General features: G+C 36.3%; 1 protein-coding gene and 1 pseudogene across 16 annotated transcripts in view; one reads left to right on the forward strand and one right to left on the reverse strand.

The window, feature by feature from the left end:
- Positions 1 to 14,997, forward strand: part of WDPCP (WD repeat containing planar cell polarity effector) — a 487,362-nt gene that overhangs the window by 328,256 nt on the left and 144,109 nt on the right. For 13 of the 15 annotated variants that reach the window (XR_001484464.4, XR_012422332.1, XM_015433598.3 and 10 more), the window contains one exon: positions 14,093 to 14,195. Coding sequence is in view for 11 of the 15 variants with exons in the window: in XM_015433598.3 (XP_015289084.2) it covers positions 14,093 to 14,195 (103 nt within the window). In the remaining 4 variants the exon portion in view is untranslated. Of the gene's footprint in view, positions 1 to 14,092; positions 14,196 to 14,858; positions 14,940 to 14,997 lie in introns of all 15 variants that reach the window. The other 2 variants (XR_012422331.1, XR_010580444.2) reach the window with 1 other exon arrangement.
- On the reverse strand, positions 3,956 to 5,640 carry LOC102131529 (ornithine decarboxylase pseudogene; annotated as a pseudogene). The gene has a single exon (XR_012422333.1). The product of XR_012422333.1 is annotated as an ornithine decarboxylase pseudogene (transcript).

A 14,997-nucleotide genomic window follows, 5' to 3' on the forward strand; every position in this document is an offset into this window, starting at 1 on the left:
GAGTCTAGCCAGTGCCTCAGTACTACAACCCTCTGGGCTGATGTTGGGGGAAATGTCAGCAAAGCTCCAGTGATGTGGACATTCAGGAGCTGTTGTGCCCCAGGGAAGGATATCATTTGTTGTGACTGGGCTCTCAAAATGATGTCATGCTACAGCTGCTTGAGTCTTGGGGGATGGGGTTTGCAGTGCAAACGACCTGTCTGGAACAATGCCACTGCATGGACTCCAAGAAGTCCCTATACTAGTCTCAGGGTCCATAAGGACTGAGGAGCTCTCCTGTGGCTAAGACTGTAGGAGTCCATCATGGGAGAGTAGACTGCTATAGACCTCTCACTTTAACCTTTTCCCTTCACTGGTGAGTTTCTCCTGGCTCTGTGCCAATCCTGGCTGGCTGGCAACTTTTCTTCCCTCTCCTTCTGTGACTCAGAGGTTCCCTGTCACTTCCCTCTGAATTCTAGTGTTCTCTCTTAAATGCTGTATTCAGTATGTGATTAGCTACTTGATATTCTGGTCCTTCTTTGTGGAGGAGGTGAGTGCTGGTGCCTCTGGTTAGCCATCTTGAAAGCCTCCTTCCCACTGTGAATAATTTCCAGAAAAATATAAATGGCTAAAATTGACATAAGAAATAAAAAAAAAATTAGTTCAGTAACCCCACAGAGAAAATTCAAAAAGTAGTCAAAAATAGAACTCCTGAAAGGAAGCACTTGTTTTTACTTATGAGTTCTACAAAACCTTCAAAAACATGTAATTCCTACAAGCCTATTCTAACATGAGAATATATGACAAGACAAGTAAATTCTTAATTTGGTAAAATAAAATATCGATTCTTTCCATATATTTTTCACTTTTAAAGTGATGATTCATTGTTCTGACCTAATATAAAAAAGACTGTGGAACATTTATATGGACGTTAGCAATTGATTACTAAAATTTTTATTTCTATTTATGTAACTCTGAGATAAGTTATTTAACATACTTCCTTATCTTGAAAGTTACATTCATTCTCCTCAAAGCTACAAAATATGATGCTTCTAAAATATAAACACAGTATTAGAAACAATATTTTTCCCCAGTTCTTAAAGCAGTTAATCAGATTTGTCCAAAGGGAAATGTCATTTTAAAATAAGCACAAAGAGGATTGTATCAATATTTTACACATTTATGTTTAGGTGAAATAGCATGAATTTGAATGTGTTGAAGGCAACTTTGACCAAGGTTTAAACCTGTAAAACTGTAGAATATGAATAAAAATGTTCAATTATCAATGGATTTGAACTAATCAAAGCATCATACAGGACAAGAACACAGTAATTATAAATATGTATAAGCTGTTGCATGTCTTTGTTAGTGCTTCCATATCTCATAGAAACCTATCAATCTTAGGAACATTTCACAAATTAGAAAAGGTTATAACAATATCAATATGTTACAGTACTTATAATTATCTGTCAACTGATCCAAAGTATGATTTAAGATGAAACTCCATTCAATATTTTTTTAGTTTTAAAACTTTTTTGCTGTAAATTTGCATATTCATTCTGGTAGCACATTCAAAAGTCTTCTGTGAAAGGTAATGAAGTCCTAGGAACAGCAAGTTTTTTATTTTAGATTTTACATGTATAGGCAGAATATGTGTAAATTTTGAAATCTGGATCATGTCCAAAGACTGTCAGTTTGTCATCTTTTGTTGACTGGAAGCCAATTTCATTTAATAGTGCTAAATGATGATGCTAATATAAGTCAAATTGGCAAATGATAAATTATAAAATTGTCATTGAGAATGACAGAAACTAAGTGGTGTTCATTCTTCTGAATATCTTTCTGAAAACTTGATTCCAAGTTAGTAACACTTTTATAACTTAACCATCTATCAACTAGGTAACACTGGTTGGGTTGAAGTACAAGTTGAAAATTGTCAATATGACACTTTTCAAATGAATTATGTATATTGTCCATTTAGACTTGTGATATGACATTTTAATTTTATACAGTGACTCCAAAAAAGGGCCAACAAATAAAAAACACTAAACATCTTACAATGTTTTATTGTGCCTTTCTCCAAGATGCATGATTCTTTTACATTTTTAATTGACAGATAACAATTGTGTATATTTATGGGGTACAATGTGATGTGTGTATATTTGTGGGGTACAATGTGACGTTCTGATCTATGTATACATTGCAGAAAGATTCCCTTGAGCTAATTAACGTATTGTTACCTTACCAATTTATTTTTTGTGATCATAACATTAAAAATCTTTTTTGAAGGCCAGGAGCAGTGACTTATACCTGTAATCCCATCACTTTGGGAGGCTGAGGTGGGAGGATTACTTGAGCCCAGGAGTTTGAAACCAGCCTGGGCAACATGACAAATTTGTCTCTAAAATAAATAAATAAATAAATAAATAAATAAATAAATACGAAACTAACCAAGTGGGGTGGCATGTGCTTGTAGTCCTACTACTTGGGAGACTGAGATGGGAGGATCACCTGAGCCCTGGAGGTCGAGGTTGCAGTGAGCCATGGTCGTGCCACTGTACTGCAGCCTGGGTGACAGAGTGAGATCCTGTTTCACAAAATAAAATAAAAAGATAAAAAATAAAAATCTATTTTGAAATATACAATACATTGTTATTAACGGTGGTCATCATATAGTGTTAAAGATCACTCAACTTATTCCTACAGTCTAGCTGAAACTTTGTATGTTTTGATCAGCATCTTCCCTTTCCCCACCACCATAACCTCCAGCCTCTGTCATCACCTTCCTGTTTCTCTGAAATCAACTTTTTAAAAATTCCATATATAACAAGTGAGATCATACAGTATCCATCTTTCTGTACCTGGCTTCTTTCACTTAGCATAATGTCCTCGAGTTCCATCCATATTGTCACAAATGAAAAACTTTTCTTATTTTTAAAGGCTGTATATAATATCTCATTGTGCAGATATACCACATTGCCTTTATCGATTCATCCACTGATAGACACTTAGGTTGCTCCATAACTTGGCTATTGTGAAAAATCTTGAAATATATGGGAGTACCAACGTCTGCTTGACGTATCAATTTCAATTTCTTTGAATATATACCCAGAAGTGCGATTGCTAGATCATATGGTATTTTTAGTTTTTTTAAGAAACCTCCATGCTATTTTCCAAAATGGCTGTACTAATGTGCATTCCCAGCAGCAGTATACACAGGTTCCCTTCTCCTCATATCCTCACCAACACTTATCTTTTTCTCTTTTTTGACATTAGTAGCTATTCTAACAGGCATGAGGTGATATCTCACTGTGGTTTAAATTTGCATTTCCTTGGTGACTAGAGATGTTGAGTGTTTTTCATATATCTGTTGGCATCTCTCTCTCTTATTTTGAGAAATGTCTGCTCAGATACTTTTACCATCTATCTATCTCTGTCTATCATCTATCTCTATCTCATACCATCTATCTCTCTTATTTTGAGAAATGTCTGCTCAGATACTTTGAGTTTTCTTACTATTGAGTTGTTTGAATTCTTTATATATTTTGGATATTGGCCCCTTATCAGATGTATGGTTTGTAAATATCTTCTCCTAACACATGGTTTATCTCTTCACTGTTACTTCTTTCTTTTGCTGTCCATAATCTTTTTCATTCATTGCAGTCTCATTTATCTATTTTTGCTTTTACTGCTTGTGCTTTTGCAGTCCTAGCCAATAAATCATTGCCCAGGCAAATGTCGAGGAGCTTTTCCCTCCTCCACAAGTTTCACATCTTGTGCTTAACATAATATCTTTTATCCATTTTGAGTTGATTTTTTTTTTTTTTTTTTTTTTTTTTTGCCTAATTATTTCAAGATACTTTATTTTAAAAACAGGTCACAACACTAAGCTTTTGGCCCATTCTGCCATTGTACAAGCTACAAACGCTTGTTCAGCAGCTGAGGGGCACTCTTGAGTAGCGTGTCTGAAGAGTGAATAAAAATCCATGTAAAACAAATATTCAAATAGTTTCCATAGGAACACAGATAAGTGTGACCCATATCCTAGTCTTCCATATGGCTGCATCGTGCCGACCCTACTCTTACAAAGACATTTCAAAACTAGCAGTAATTAAGTTACATGGTCCCCCCAAATCCCTTAATTTAAGCTAAACTTGTAGTTAACAGCTACTAGGGTGATATCTACACATTAATACCAGCTGAAGCACAGGCTGCTGGGTGGCGTTTCATCCCACTCTCCCAGGCACAAGACACAGGCAGGGTGCTGGTGTCCTGTTCCTCTACTTCGGGTGGGAAGTCGGGGTTCTGGAATTGCTGCGTGAGTTGCCACGCAGGCCCTGACATCACATAGTAGATCACCGGCCTCTGGAAGCCATTGAACGTAGAGGCAGCAGCAACAGTGTAAGCGCCCATGTTTTCAAAGAGCATCCAATCACCCACATGCATTTCGGGCAGGTCACAGCGCTCAACAATCCGATCAAGGCCATCACATATTGGTCCCCATATGCTGGATGAATAATACTTCTTATCTGGTTTAGGTCTCTTTTGCAGAAGGGGCTTTACATGTGCGTGATCATACAGTATGCAATTAAATGATCCATAGACACCATAATTCACATAACACATAAAGGTCTGTTCACTCGACTCATCTTCATCATCAGAGCCAGTCTGTTCCTTTAATACAATTTTCTTGGAGATGATATTAACCGCAAGTGTGAAAGCTGATGCAACATAGTATCTGCCAGGCTTAGCTATGATTCTCACTCTAGAGTCTGACAGAAAATATCTGTCCAACGCTGGGTTGATTATGCTGGTGATCTCTTCAAATTTAAGCTTCACATCCTCAGATCCAGGAAAGCCACCGCCAATATCAAGCAGATACATGCTGAAACCAACCTCAGCCCCCATGTCAAAAACACAGCGGGTATCAGAGATTGCCTGCACGAAGGTCTCAGGATCGGTACAGCCACTTCCTACGTGGAAGCTGACACCAACAACATCGATATTCACCTCTTTTGCCCTTTCCAAAAGGAGCCTGCTATTTCTGAGCGTGGCACCGAATTTAACACTGAGACGACAGACTGCTTTGGAATCATCAGTGGCAATCCGCAAAACCAACTTTGCTTTTGGATGTGCTCTGGCAACTTTCATCAACTCAACTTCACTATCAAAAGTCATCATCTGGACTCCATTATTAGCAGCATACTTAGTTTGAGATACTTGTTTACAAGGATTTGCATAGATAATCCTCTCTGGAGGCACCCTCAGACTCTGCACCAACTGTATTTCAGTCTTGCTAGCACAGTCAAATCCTGTCCCCACAGCAGCAAGGGTCTTCATGATGGCTTTGCTATCATTACATTTGACTGCATAAAAGGGGGTGACACGAGGGAGAGCGTTTAACCACCTCAGATGTTTCTTTAGAATGTCTCCCAGGTCTGCCACATAGAAGGCATCCTTATCATCAGAAAAAGAGACTTCAATAATTTTTTGGTCCAGAATGCCCTTGGCAGTAAAACCTTCATCGAGGAAGTGGCAGTCAAATTCTTCATTACCAAAGTTGTTCATGATTTCTTGATGTTCCTATGGAAAACTAAGAGATGGAATTGAAAGAAATATTTCCAGCTTCTCACAAAGGCAACTCTCCAGGAATTCCAAATCCCTCTGCGTGTGCCCTTGGAGCAGCAGTGGCAATCTCAGAGCGCCCGGGCGCCATGGGCCAGCCCAATGGGGAAGCGCAGACGCCGGAGCGGCCGGAGCGCTCGGCCGCCCCTGCCGCGCCCGTCAGCGCCAGGCTCCCGCCGGCCTGAGACGCCGGCCCCGAGGTGGCGCCGGAGTTGCTGGCAGAGGGGCTACAGGAGGGACTGACATTGAGTTGATTTTTATATGTGGTTTGATGTAAGGGTCCAATTTTATTATTCTGCACATGAATATCCAGTTTTCCCAACACCATTTATTAAATACATTGGAAAGGACAATAAATTGTTCTTTCCCCATTGCATGTTCTTGGCCACTTTGTTGAAAATCAACTGACCATAAATACTTGGATTTATATCTGGGCTTTCTATCCTGTACCATTCTTCAGAGTGTCTGTTTTTATACCAGTACCATGCTGCTTTGTTTCAACAGCTTTATAATATATTTTGAAGTTACTGTGTTGCCTCCAGCTTTGTTCCTTTTATGCAAGATTGTTGGCTCTCTAGGGTATTACCTGGTTCCATATTAATTTTAGGACTGTTTTTTCTCTTTTGCTAAAAAAAAGACATTGGAATTTTGATAGGAATTGCATTTAATTAGTAAATTACTTTGGATAGTATGAACATTTTTAACACTATTGTTTCTACTAATCCATGAATATTGGATATCTTTCCATTTATTTATTTTTAAATGTGTGTGTGTGTGTGTGTGTGTGTGTGTGTGTGTGTGTGTATGTATGTATGTATGTATGTATTGAGACAGAGTCTCACTCTGTTGCCCAGGCTGGAGTGCAGTGGAGTGATCTCGGCTCACTGCAACCTCCACCCACCGATCAAATGATTTTCCTGCCTCATCCTCCCGAGTAGCTGGGATTACAGGCGCCTGCCACCGCACCCAGCTAATTTTTGTATTTTTAGTAGAGACGGGGTTTCACCATCTTGGCCAGGCTAGTCTTGAACTCCTGACCTCATGACCCACCCGCCTCAGTGTCCCAAAGTGCTGGGATTACAGGTGGGAGCCACTGCGCCCAGTCAATATCTTTCCATTTATTTGTGTCTTCTTTAATTTCTTTCATCAATGTTTTATAATTTTCAGTGTATAGGTTTTTCATCTGTTTGGTTAAATTTGCTCCTATGTGTTTTCTTTTTTGGTGCTAGTATAAATGGAATTGTTTTCTTAATTTATTTTTTGGATAATTCATTGTTAGTGTATTGAACGAGTACTGATTTTTGTATGTTGATTTTATAACCTGCAACTTTACTGATTTTATAAGCTGCCAAATCAACCACATGTTGGTTTTGCAACCTACAAACTTATCAGTTCGAACAATTTTTTGTTTTTTCTGTAAGATTGTGTCATCAGCAAACAGAATTTCACATTTTCCTTTCCTATAAGGATACTTTTAATTTCTTTTCCATGTATAATTGCACTGGTTGGGATTTCCAGTACTGTGTTGAATACAAGTGATAAGAGTAGATATCCTTGTCTTATTCCTGATCTTAGAGGAAAAATTTTCAACTTTTAACAAATGAGTATGATGTTAGCTGTGGGCTTATCATATATGGCCTTTATTGTGTTGAGGTATATTCCTTCCATATTTTTTTTAGTTTTTATCATGACCAGATGTTGAATTTTGTCAGATGCTTTTTCTACATCTATTGAGATGGTCTTGCAGTTTTTGTCCTTTATCTTGTTAATACAGTGTATCACACATTGATTTATATATGTTGAACCATACTTGAATTTCTGGGATAAATACCACTTCATCATGGTGAATGATCTTTTTTAATGTGCCACTGAATTTGGTTTGATGGTATTTTGTTGAGTATTTTTGCATCTATGTTCATCAGGGACATTGGGCTGTAATTTTCTTTTATTGTAGTGTCTCTGTCTGGCTGGTATCAGGGTAATGCTGGCCTCACAGTGAGTTTGTTGGAAGGGCTTGAAAAGGATTGCTTTTACTTTTTCTTTCAATGTTTGATATAATTCAGCAGTGAAACCATCAGATCCTAGGCTTATCTGATTATTTATTCAGTCTCCTTACTCATTATTGGTCTGTTCAGATTTTCTATTTCTTTTTTTCCTGACTTATTCTTAGTAGACTGCATGTTTCTTTGAGCTCATTCATTTCTTCTAGGTTATCCAAGTTATTGGTATATAGTTGTTCATAGTACTAGTAGTATGTTGTGATTATTTGTATTTCTGTGGTATACACTTATAATGTCTCCTCTTTTATTTCTGATTTTATTTGAATCTTCTCTTTTTCTCTTTGTTAGTCTACTGAAAGGTTAGTCAGTTTTGTTTATCTTTTCAAAAACCAACTTTTAGTTTTCTTGATCTCTTTTATTATTTTTCTAGTATCTAATTTGTTTCTTTTTTCTCTTTATTATTTCCTTCCAAGTTTGGGCTTATTCTTCTTTTTCTAGTTCCTTGAGGTGTAATGTTAGATTGTTTATTTGAGATATTCTTTTCTGAAGTAGGCACTTTTTACCATATACTCTCTTAGGACTACTTTTGCTGCATCTTATATGTTTTGGTATATTGTGTTTGTCACAAGGTATTTTTAAATTTCATCTTTGGCCAATTGGTTGTTCAGAAAGATGCTTCATTTATACATATTTGTGACTTTTCCAAGATTGTTCCTGTTACTGATTTATAGTTTCATGCCGTTGTGGTCAGAAAATACATGATTTCAGTCTTCCTAAATTTGTTGAGACTTGTTTTGTGGCCCAGCATATAATATGTTCTGAAGAATGTTCAACGTACACTGGAAAAGAATTTATATTCTGTTTCTGTTGGATGCTAATGCTGTAAAATATCTGTTAGGCCCCTTTTTTTAACTGTAGTTTAAATTGATGTCTCCTTATTGATTTTCTCTTCTTTAGATGATCCAGTGTTGAAAGTGGGGGTAATGAAGTCTACTATTATTGTATTGCAATCTCTCTCTCCCTTCAAACTTACTAATATTTGCTTCATATATTCATGGGCTCCAATGTTTAGTGCAAATATATTTACCATTGTTATAACTTCCTGATGAACTGAACCCTTTATCACTATAAGATGACCTTCTTTTTCTCTTTTCATAGCGGGGTTTCACCATGTTAGCCAGGATGGTCTTGATCTCCTGACCTCGTGATCCACCCACCTCGGCCTCCCAAAGTGCTGGGATTACAGGTGTGAGCCACCATGCCCAGCCTTTTTACTAAAAGTATATCTTGTCTGATGGAAGTATAGCTATCTCCAATCTTTCCGTTTCTATTTGAATGGAATATCTTTTTCCATCCATTTACTTTGAGTCTGTGTGTCCTCAGAGGTGAAGTGAGCCTCGTATGCACAGCATATAGTTGGGTCTTCCAGACAAGTGATTCTAAACAAGTAACATATAGTAACATAGTCCACTAGTCTGTTAGAACCATGATAGCTAGGCATCTGGCCAGGGGTACATCCATCTTTTACAGGGCCTGAAGCTGATATAATTTGAGGAATTTTTTTTTAAGAAAAAGAATTTAAATTTTCAGATACAAAATTAGATACCACAAAGGTCTTCTACAAGTAAGAGGTAATGAAGCTTAAGCTTCATTAGCTTCATGGAAAATTCATCTCTGTATCTGGCACACAGTAAACGTTGCATAGTTATTTGCGGAATGATTCTTGATTAGCTAATATCTGTTCATTAAAACTAATGTTACAATGAGTATGACTACCCTGCTTGTGGGCCACTTGCTTGCAATTTCTTCAGTATATTTAGACTTAACAGTACCTTAGCATTAGTCTCAATGAGCTTACTCCATGTCCATTATTCCTGTATGTGCTAGCCTACCCAGGTAAAGGACATAAAAATGAAATATACAGCCAAATGGGTTTTATTTTCTTGATTCATTTAGACTATGACCATTTCTCAGATATTTGTTGTCTTAATCCGTTTTCTGCTGCTACAACAGCATACCACAGACTGGGTAACTTATAAAGAAAACGGATTTATTCAGTTAACAGCTCTAGAGGCTGGGAAGTCCAAGAGCTTGGTGCTGGGATCTGGTAAGAGTGATCCCATGGTGAAGGGTGGAAGGCAGAGTAAACACATGAGACAGAGAAAGGAAATTGGGCCAAACTCACTTTTACAACAAACCCATTCTTTTGATAACTAACCCACTCCTGTGATAACAGCATTAATCTATTCATGATGGCAGAGCCTTCATGACCTAATCCTCTCTTAAGGGCCCCACCTTCCAATGCCATTGCACTGGCAATTAAGTTTCAACATGTGTTTTGGTGGGACATTCACACTATAGCATTTAATTGTGTAAATCCAACATTTAAACTAAATTCCTAGGCTAAATCTATCAAAAATTATTAAACAAAGTCAGAAGATAGCCACTTGAGAGGTGATATAGATACTAGATATGTCTTTCACCAGATCCTAAAGCTTAATTAACTCTGTCAGACTGAGGGGCATGGAATTATGGAGATATACTCTTGAATGCATTTTGCTTAAGTCCACATTCAAATATATGAATAATGAGGAGGTCCACAGGTGAATCAGCAAATAAATGGACTGCATAGCATGTTTCCAAACAGATTATGAAATTAAAACTTTCATGGGGGAGATATAATATCAATTTAAGAACTATTAATGTTTGCCCTCTTAGCTAGCACCTCTAGTCCCACCTACTCAGGAGACTGAAGCAGAAGGTTCACTTGAGCCCAGGAGTTTGAATCTAGCCTGGGCAAAGTAAAGCACGATCTCTTTTATTTTTATGTTTTAATTTTCCCTCTTCAAATCGATGACCCCAATTCCCTAGAACTATTTTTTTAAATACAGGGGAGAAATCAGAGAATTAAGGAAGAATGCAAAAATGAGAGACAGAAAACGTTCCAGAAATAATTTGACCACAGATCTTATAGCCCACACTTACTTCTAAACATAAAGTACTCATAATGGTACCACAAATAGAACCATCTATATATGGGTATGTTTTTTTGTTTGTTTGTTTATATGGCTGTATATCAGTGTTCTATAGTTTTAAAATTAACTAGAATAAGTTTTAGATATTCTTCACCATTTGTTTTGACATATTAATTTTAAGATCAATTTATCAAGTTGAGGGGATTTTGATTAGAACTCCACTGAGTTTTACAGAATATATGGGGTCAGAATTGAAATTTTTATAAATGTATGGTCTTCCTAGATATAAGCATGTGTATGTCTGTATTTTAATCAGATGTTCATTTATGTTCTTTAGTAATGGTTGGTAATATCTTCTCAAATGTACTGCATATTTTTGGCTTTCAATAATAAATACAAATTTTATCAAAGAACAGAAAACAGGGAAAGCCACCTAGCTCATTTTATAAGACCAGTGTAATCTTGATACCAGCCAAGGGCAGTTCAAGTAAACAAAGTCACAGACTATTCTTAAGAGCATAGATGTAAAAATCTTAAATATTTGCAAAGTTGAAAAAAGTATATATTTTCAACTTACCAAATTCTTCTGTGAATATAAGAATCTATTATTAAAGTATCATGCTATTCTTGGATTAAAAATTAAAAACCACATATTATTTTGATTGTACATTTAAGTTGCCTCCAGTTTTTCACTGTTATAAACAGTGCTTTAATTACCAATCTTGGATACTGTCCCATCATTTCCTTAGGAAGATTTACCAAAAGTATATTTTAAATTATGATATATTGTTAAAATACAGGTCCAGCAAACTTTTTACAAAGGGCCAGATAGCAAATATTAGAGATTTGTGAGCCAAGAGGCAAAACTGAAGTTATTATGTAGGTACTTATATAACAAGACAGAAAATTTCCATAAATCTTTATTGATGAAATTAAAAGAGTACAATTTTTGTGATATAGCTCTACATATGTGAAGAATGGAATCCTTTTCAGAGGAGGTAACATTTCACTTAATTGGGTTTGAAAGCTGGTGTTTCCTATCAAAATCTTTAGCTAACGTTCATCTGTTAATGCTTATCTACAATGAGATTTTACATATTTCACCTTTGAAAATGTCTTTCCACATATATAAGTACTGCCAAATACTGATATCAATCCATGAGTATATGCTTTTAATTGAGTATATTCAACAGACTGGCAGGCATTTTTAGAATTCTATTAGCTAAAAGGCTAGAATGCCTTTTAGCATGTCATTACATTGCAAATCACTTCCAATTAAAGTTCCTCAATTGCACAGTTAAATGGATTTTGGAATATGTAAATTTCCTTTGCACTTGCATCAAGGTCTGAAAAACACTGCTGTAATTTGAAATCAGAAAATATATTGCTGAAAATTTGTGTAGGAATGGAGATTATTTAAAAAAAAAAAAAAAAAAAAAAAAAAACCTTTCGACAGTGCAGGAAGTATGTGATGCAGCCTGACATTACTTGCAATTCAAACAATGTTCTCATTGAAATGACTTTATCACATTATGTTTCACATATAAGTTTCACATATAAGCACTGTTTTACTTTGTAACTTTAGCTTGAAACCGTTTCAAATTTGCAGCAAAAGCTAATTTCAAAGCCACTCAGTGTTCAATAGCAGTGATTGAGCACAGTTCTTCCAACCGTTAAAAATGTAAAAACCATTCTTAATTTGAGGACTGTATCAAAAGCAGGCTAGATTTGGCCCATGGGCCATAGCTTACTGACCCTTGGCTAGTGCAGTGGCTCATACCTGTAATCCCAGCACTTTCGGAGGCCGAGGCGGGCAGATCACAAGGTCAGGAGTTCAAGACCAGCCTGATCAACATGGTGAAACCCCGTCTCTACTAAAAATACAAAAGCTGGCCGGGCGCGGTGGCTCACGCCTGTAATCCCTGCACTTTGGGAGGCCGAGGCGGGCGGATCACGAGGTCAGGAGATCGAGACCATCCTGGCTAACACGGTGAAACCCCGTCTCTACTAAAATACAAAAAAAAAATTAGCCGGGCGCGGTGGCGGGCGCCTGTAGTCCCAGCTACTCGGGAGGCTGAGGCAGGAGAATGGCGCGAACCCGGGAGGCGGAGCTTGCAGTGAGCCGAGATGGTGCCACTGCACTCCAGCCTGGGCGACAGAGTGAAGACTCCGCCTCAAAAAAAACAAAACAAAACAAAACAAAACAAAACAAAAGCTAGCCAGGCATGGTGGTGCATGCCTGTAATCCCGGTTACTCAAGAGACAGAGGCAAGAGAATCACTTGAACTGGGAAGGCAGAGGTTTCAGTGAGCCGAGATCATGCCACTGCACTCCAGCCTGGCAACAGAGTGAGGCTCTGTCTCAAAAAATAAATAAAGTCTTAACCAATTATATTCCCAGTAAGTGTTACATGCCTGTTTGCCCAAAACTTTGCAACCTGTAATTATTATTTACTTTTAAAGATTTATCCAATTTGAAATTACATTTTTCAGCTTGCATTTATTTACATAAGGTCACATATCTTTTAATGATTATAAGCCATTTATATCTATTTCTTCACTGTAAGTGGTTGTTCATATTCTTTCCCCATTTTTATTTCAATGAAATTTTCATTCCAACAATCATTCTGCATAGCAAAAAGAGATCTAAAACCTTTTTAGTGACTCCACTTCTTCAGTATTACTTTTCACTGCTTTCTCCTACACATCCAACACTCCTTCCATATCGAAAGATCTGCCATTGTCTGAGAGTTGTGTTTTCTCAGGCTTCTCTGCATATGTGCACCAGACATCATTCATTCCCTGTCACCTTTTCTCCATTTTCCCCCTCTTATAGTAACTCTTATTCACCCTTCAAGACTACCATCAGAGATCAGTTCCTCCTCTTTGGTTCCACAGCATCCTGCATACATGTGCTATAAAATCTATCATACTTTTTTGTAATTAACTATTGGTTTACAGTGGTCTCTCTCCCCACTGGGCATACAGCTTTTTGAGATACGGTATTATAATTGATCGCCATACTCCAAAACAGTGCCCAGCACTTAGTTGGTACTAATTATTTTATTTCATAATACTAGTAATATTAATAATAACAAATATATGCCAGACACAGCAACGAATCTGTTTAGTATCCCTTGTATCGTGCTTAGCATAATATGCAATTAAAATCTGAAGACACACCCTCAGATATTAATGTCTTACAAAAGAAAAATAGCAATTAACATTTTTTATTCCCTGACAAAACTGAGTATGTCAAAGACTTTATTAAAAACTTGTATTTTCCCTCACAGCTTAAAATAATTTATTTAAATACTTGCCTTTAGTTATAGCTGTGATCTCCAATTCAGAAAAATTTGCTTATACTAGAAAACTAAGAAACTTAAAATACAGAAAAGAATATTTACAAACTTTCTATTTTGTAATCTGAACAATAAGTTTCTTTCAAAATCCTCTTTGTAATTTGAGCAAGATTCATTTTGAATCAATCTTTTATTTTGCTTTATTTCCTCAGGATATTCATTACCTTGCACTAGATAAAGGTGAATTGGCACTAGCTGAAGTGGCAAGAAAAAGAGCTAGTGACATTGATGCAGAATCAATAACCTCTGGAGTTGGTAAGAATTAATGCTATTTTTAAGTGCTTTTTATTTTAATCAATAGTTAGTATCATTTCTATTTATGTTTGGAGGACATGGTTGGTTAATTTGAATTACTTTGTTTGTAAAGACAGTGCCTTATAAAAAGAAGAATTAAGCCTTGACAAACAGCACAGTATTGATATACAAGTTGGAATTGTGTTTATGTGAAAATTTCTAATCAGTGATTACTATTGTCATCATTTAGCAAAAAGTCAAAAGGATATTCTTTTCATAAGATTTTGTGAGTATTATCATACTGTTGTTATTAAAATTAACCAACACAGAAATTTATATAATCCTTTATACACAGACATGTCATTTCTCAAAAGAATTCTCTCCTATATGGGGCAAAGTATTTCATATGGGAGTTTGGGTTTGATAGGTGATCTGTTTTTCTTTAGAAGCTGCTAGAATCATTTTAAACTGTAGTATTCTAAAGAAGACAGATCAGAAGCCTTAGAATGAATTTAAAAGTTCCTTTAAATTTTATAACATAAAAAATGAAAGTTTATAAAAAGTATTGTAATATTAACACTAACATCTTTTTTTCACCTCAGTTTATCTAATGCCTCTAAATTGAGCAATATTGATACTTAGAAATCCAATTCCTTTTCTTACTATTTATTATTCTTAAATTAGGCAAAGAACCCTCAGGATTGTACTAGAATTCATTCTTCTGTGGAACTCCTCTGAAACAAGTTTTAAAAAGATTTCCACTTTGTAAGTGCTTGAAAAATCTTATACAAGCCTCTCCATTGACAGATCTTGTGCTTTGTTT

This window comes from Macaca fascicularis, chromosome 13 (assembly GCF_037993035.2).
Source record: "Macaca fascicularis isolate 582-1 chromosome 13, T2T-MFA8v1.1".
Classification (NCBI taxonomy): domain Eukaryota; kingdom Metazoa; phylum Chordata; class Mammalia; order Primates; family Cercopithecidae; genus Macaca; species Macaca fascicularis.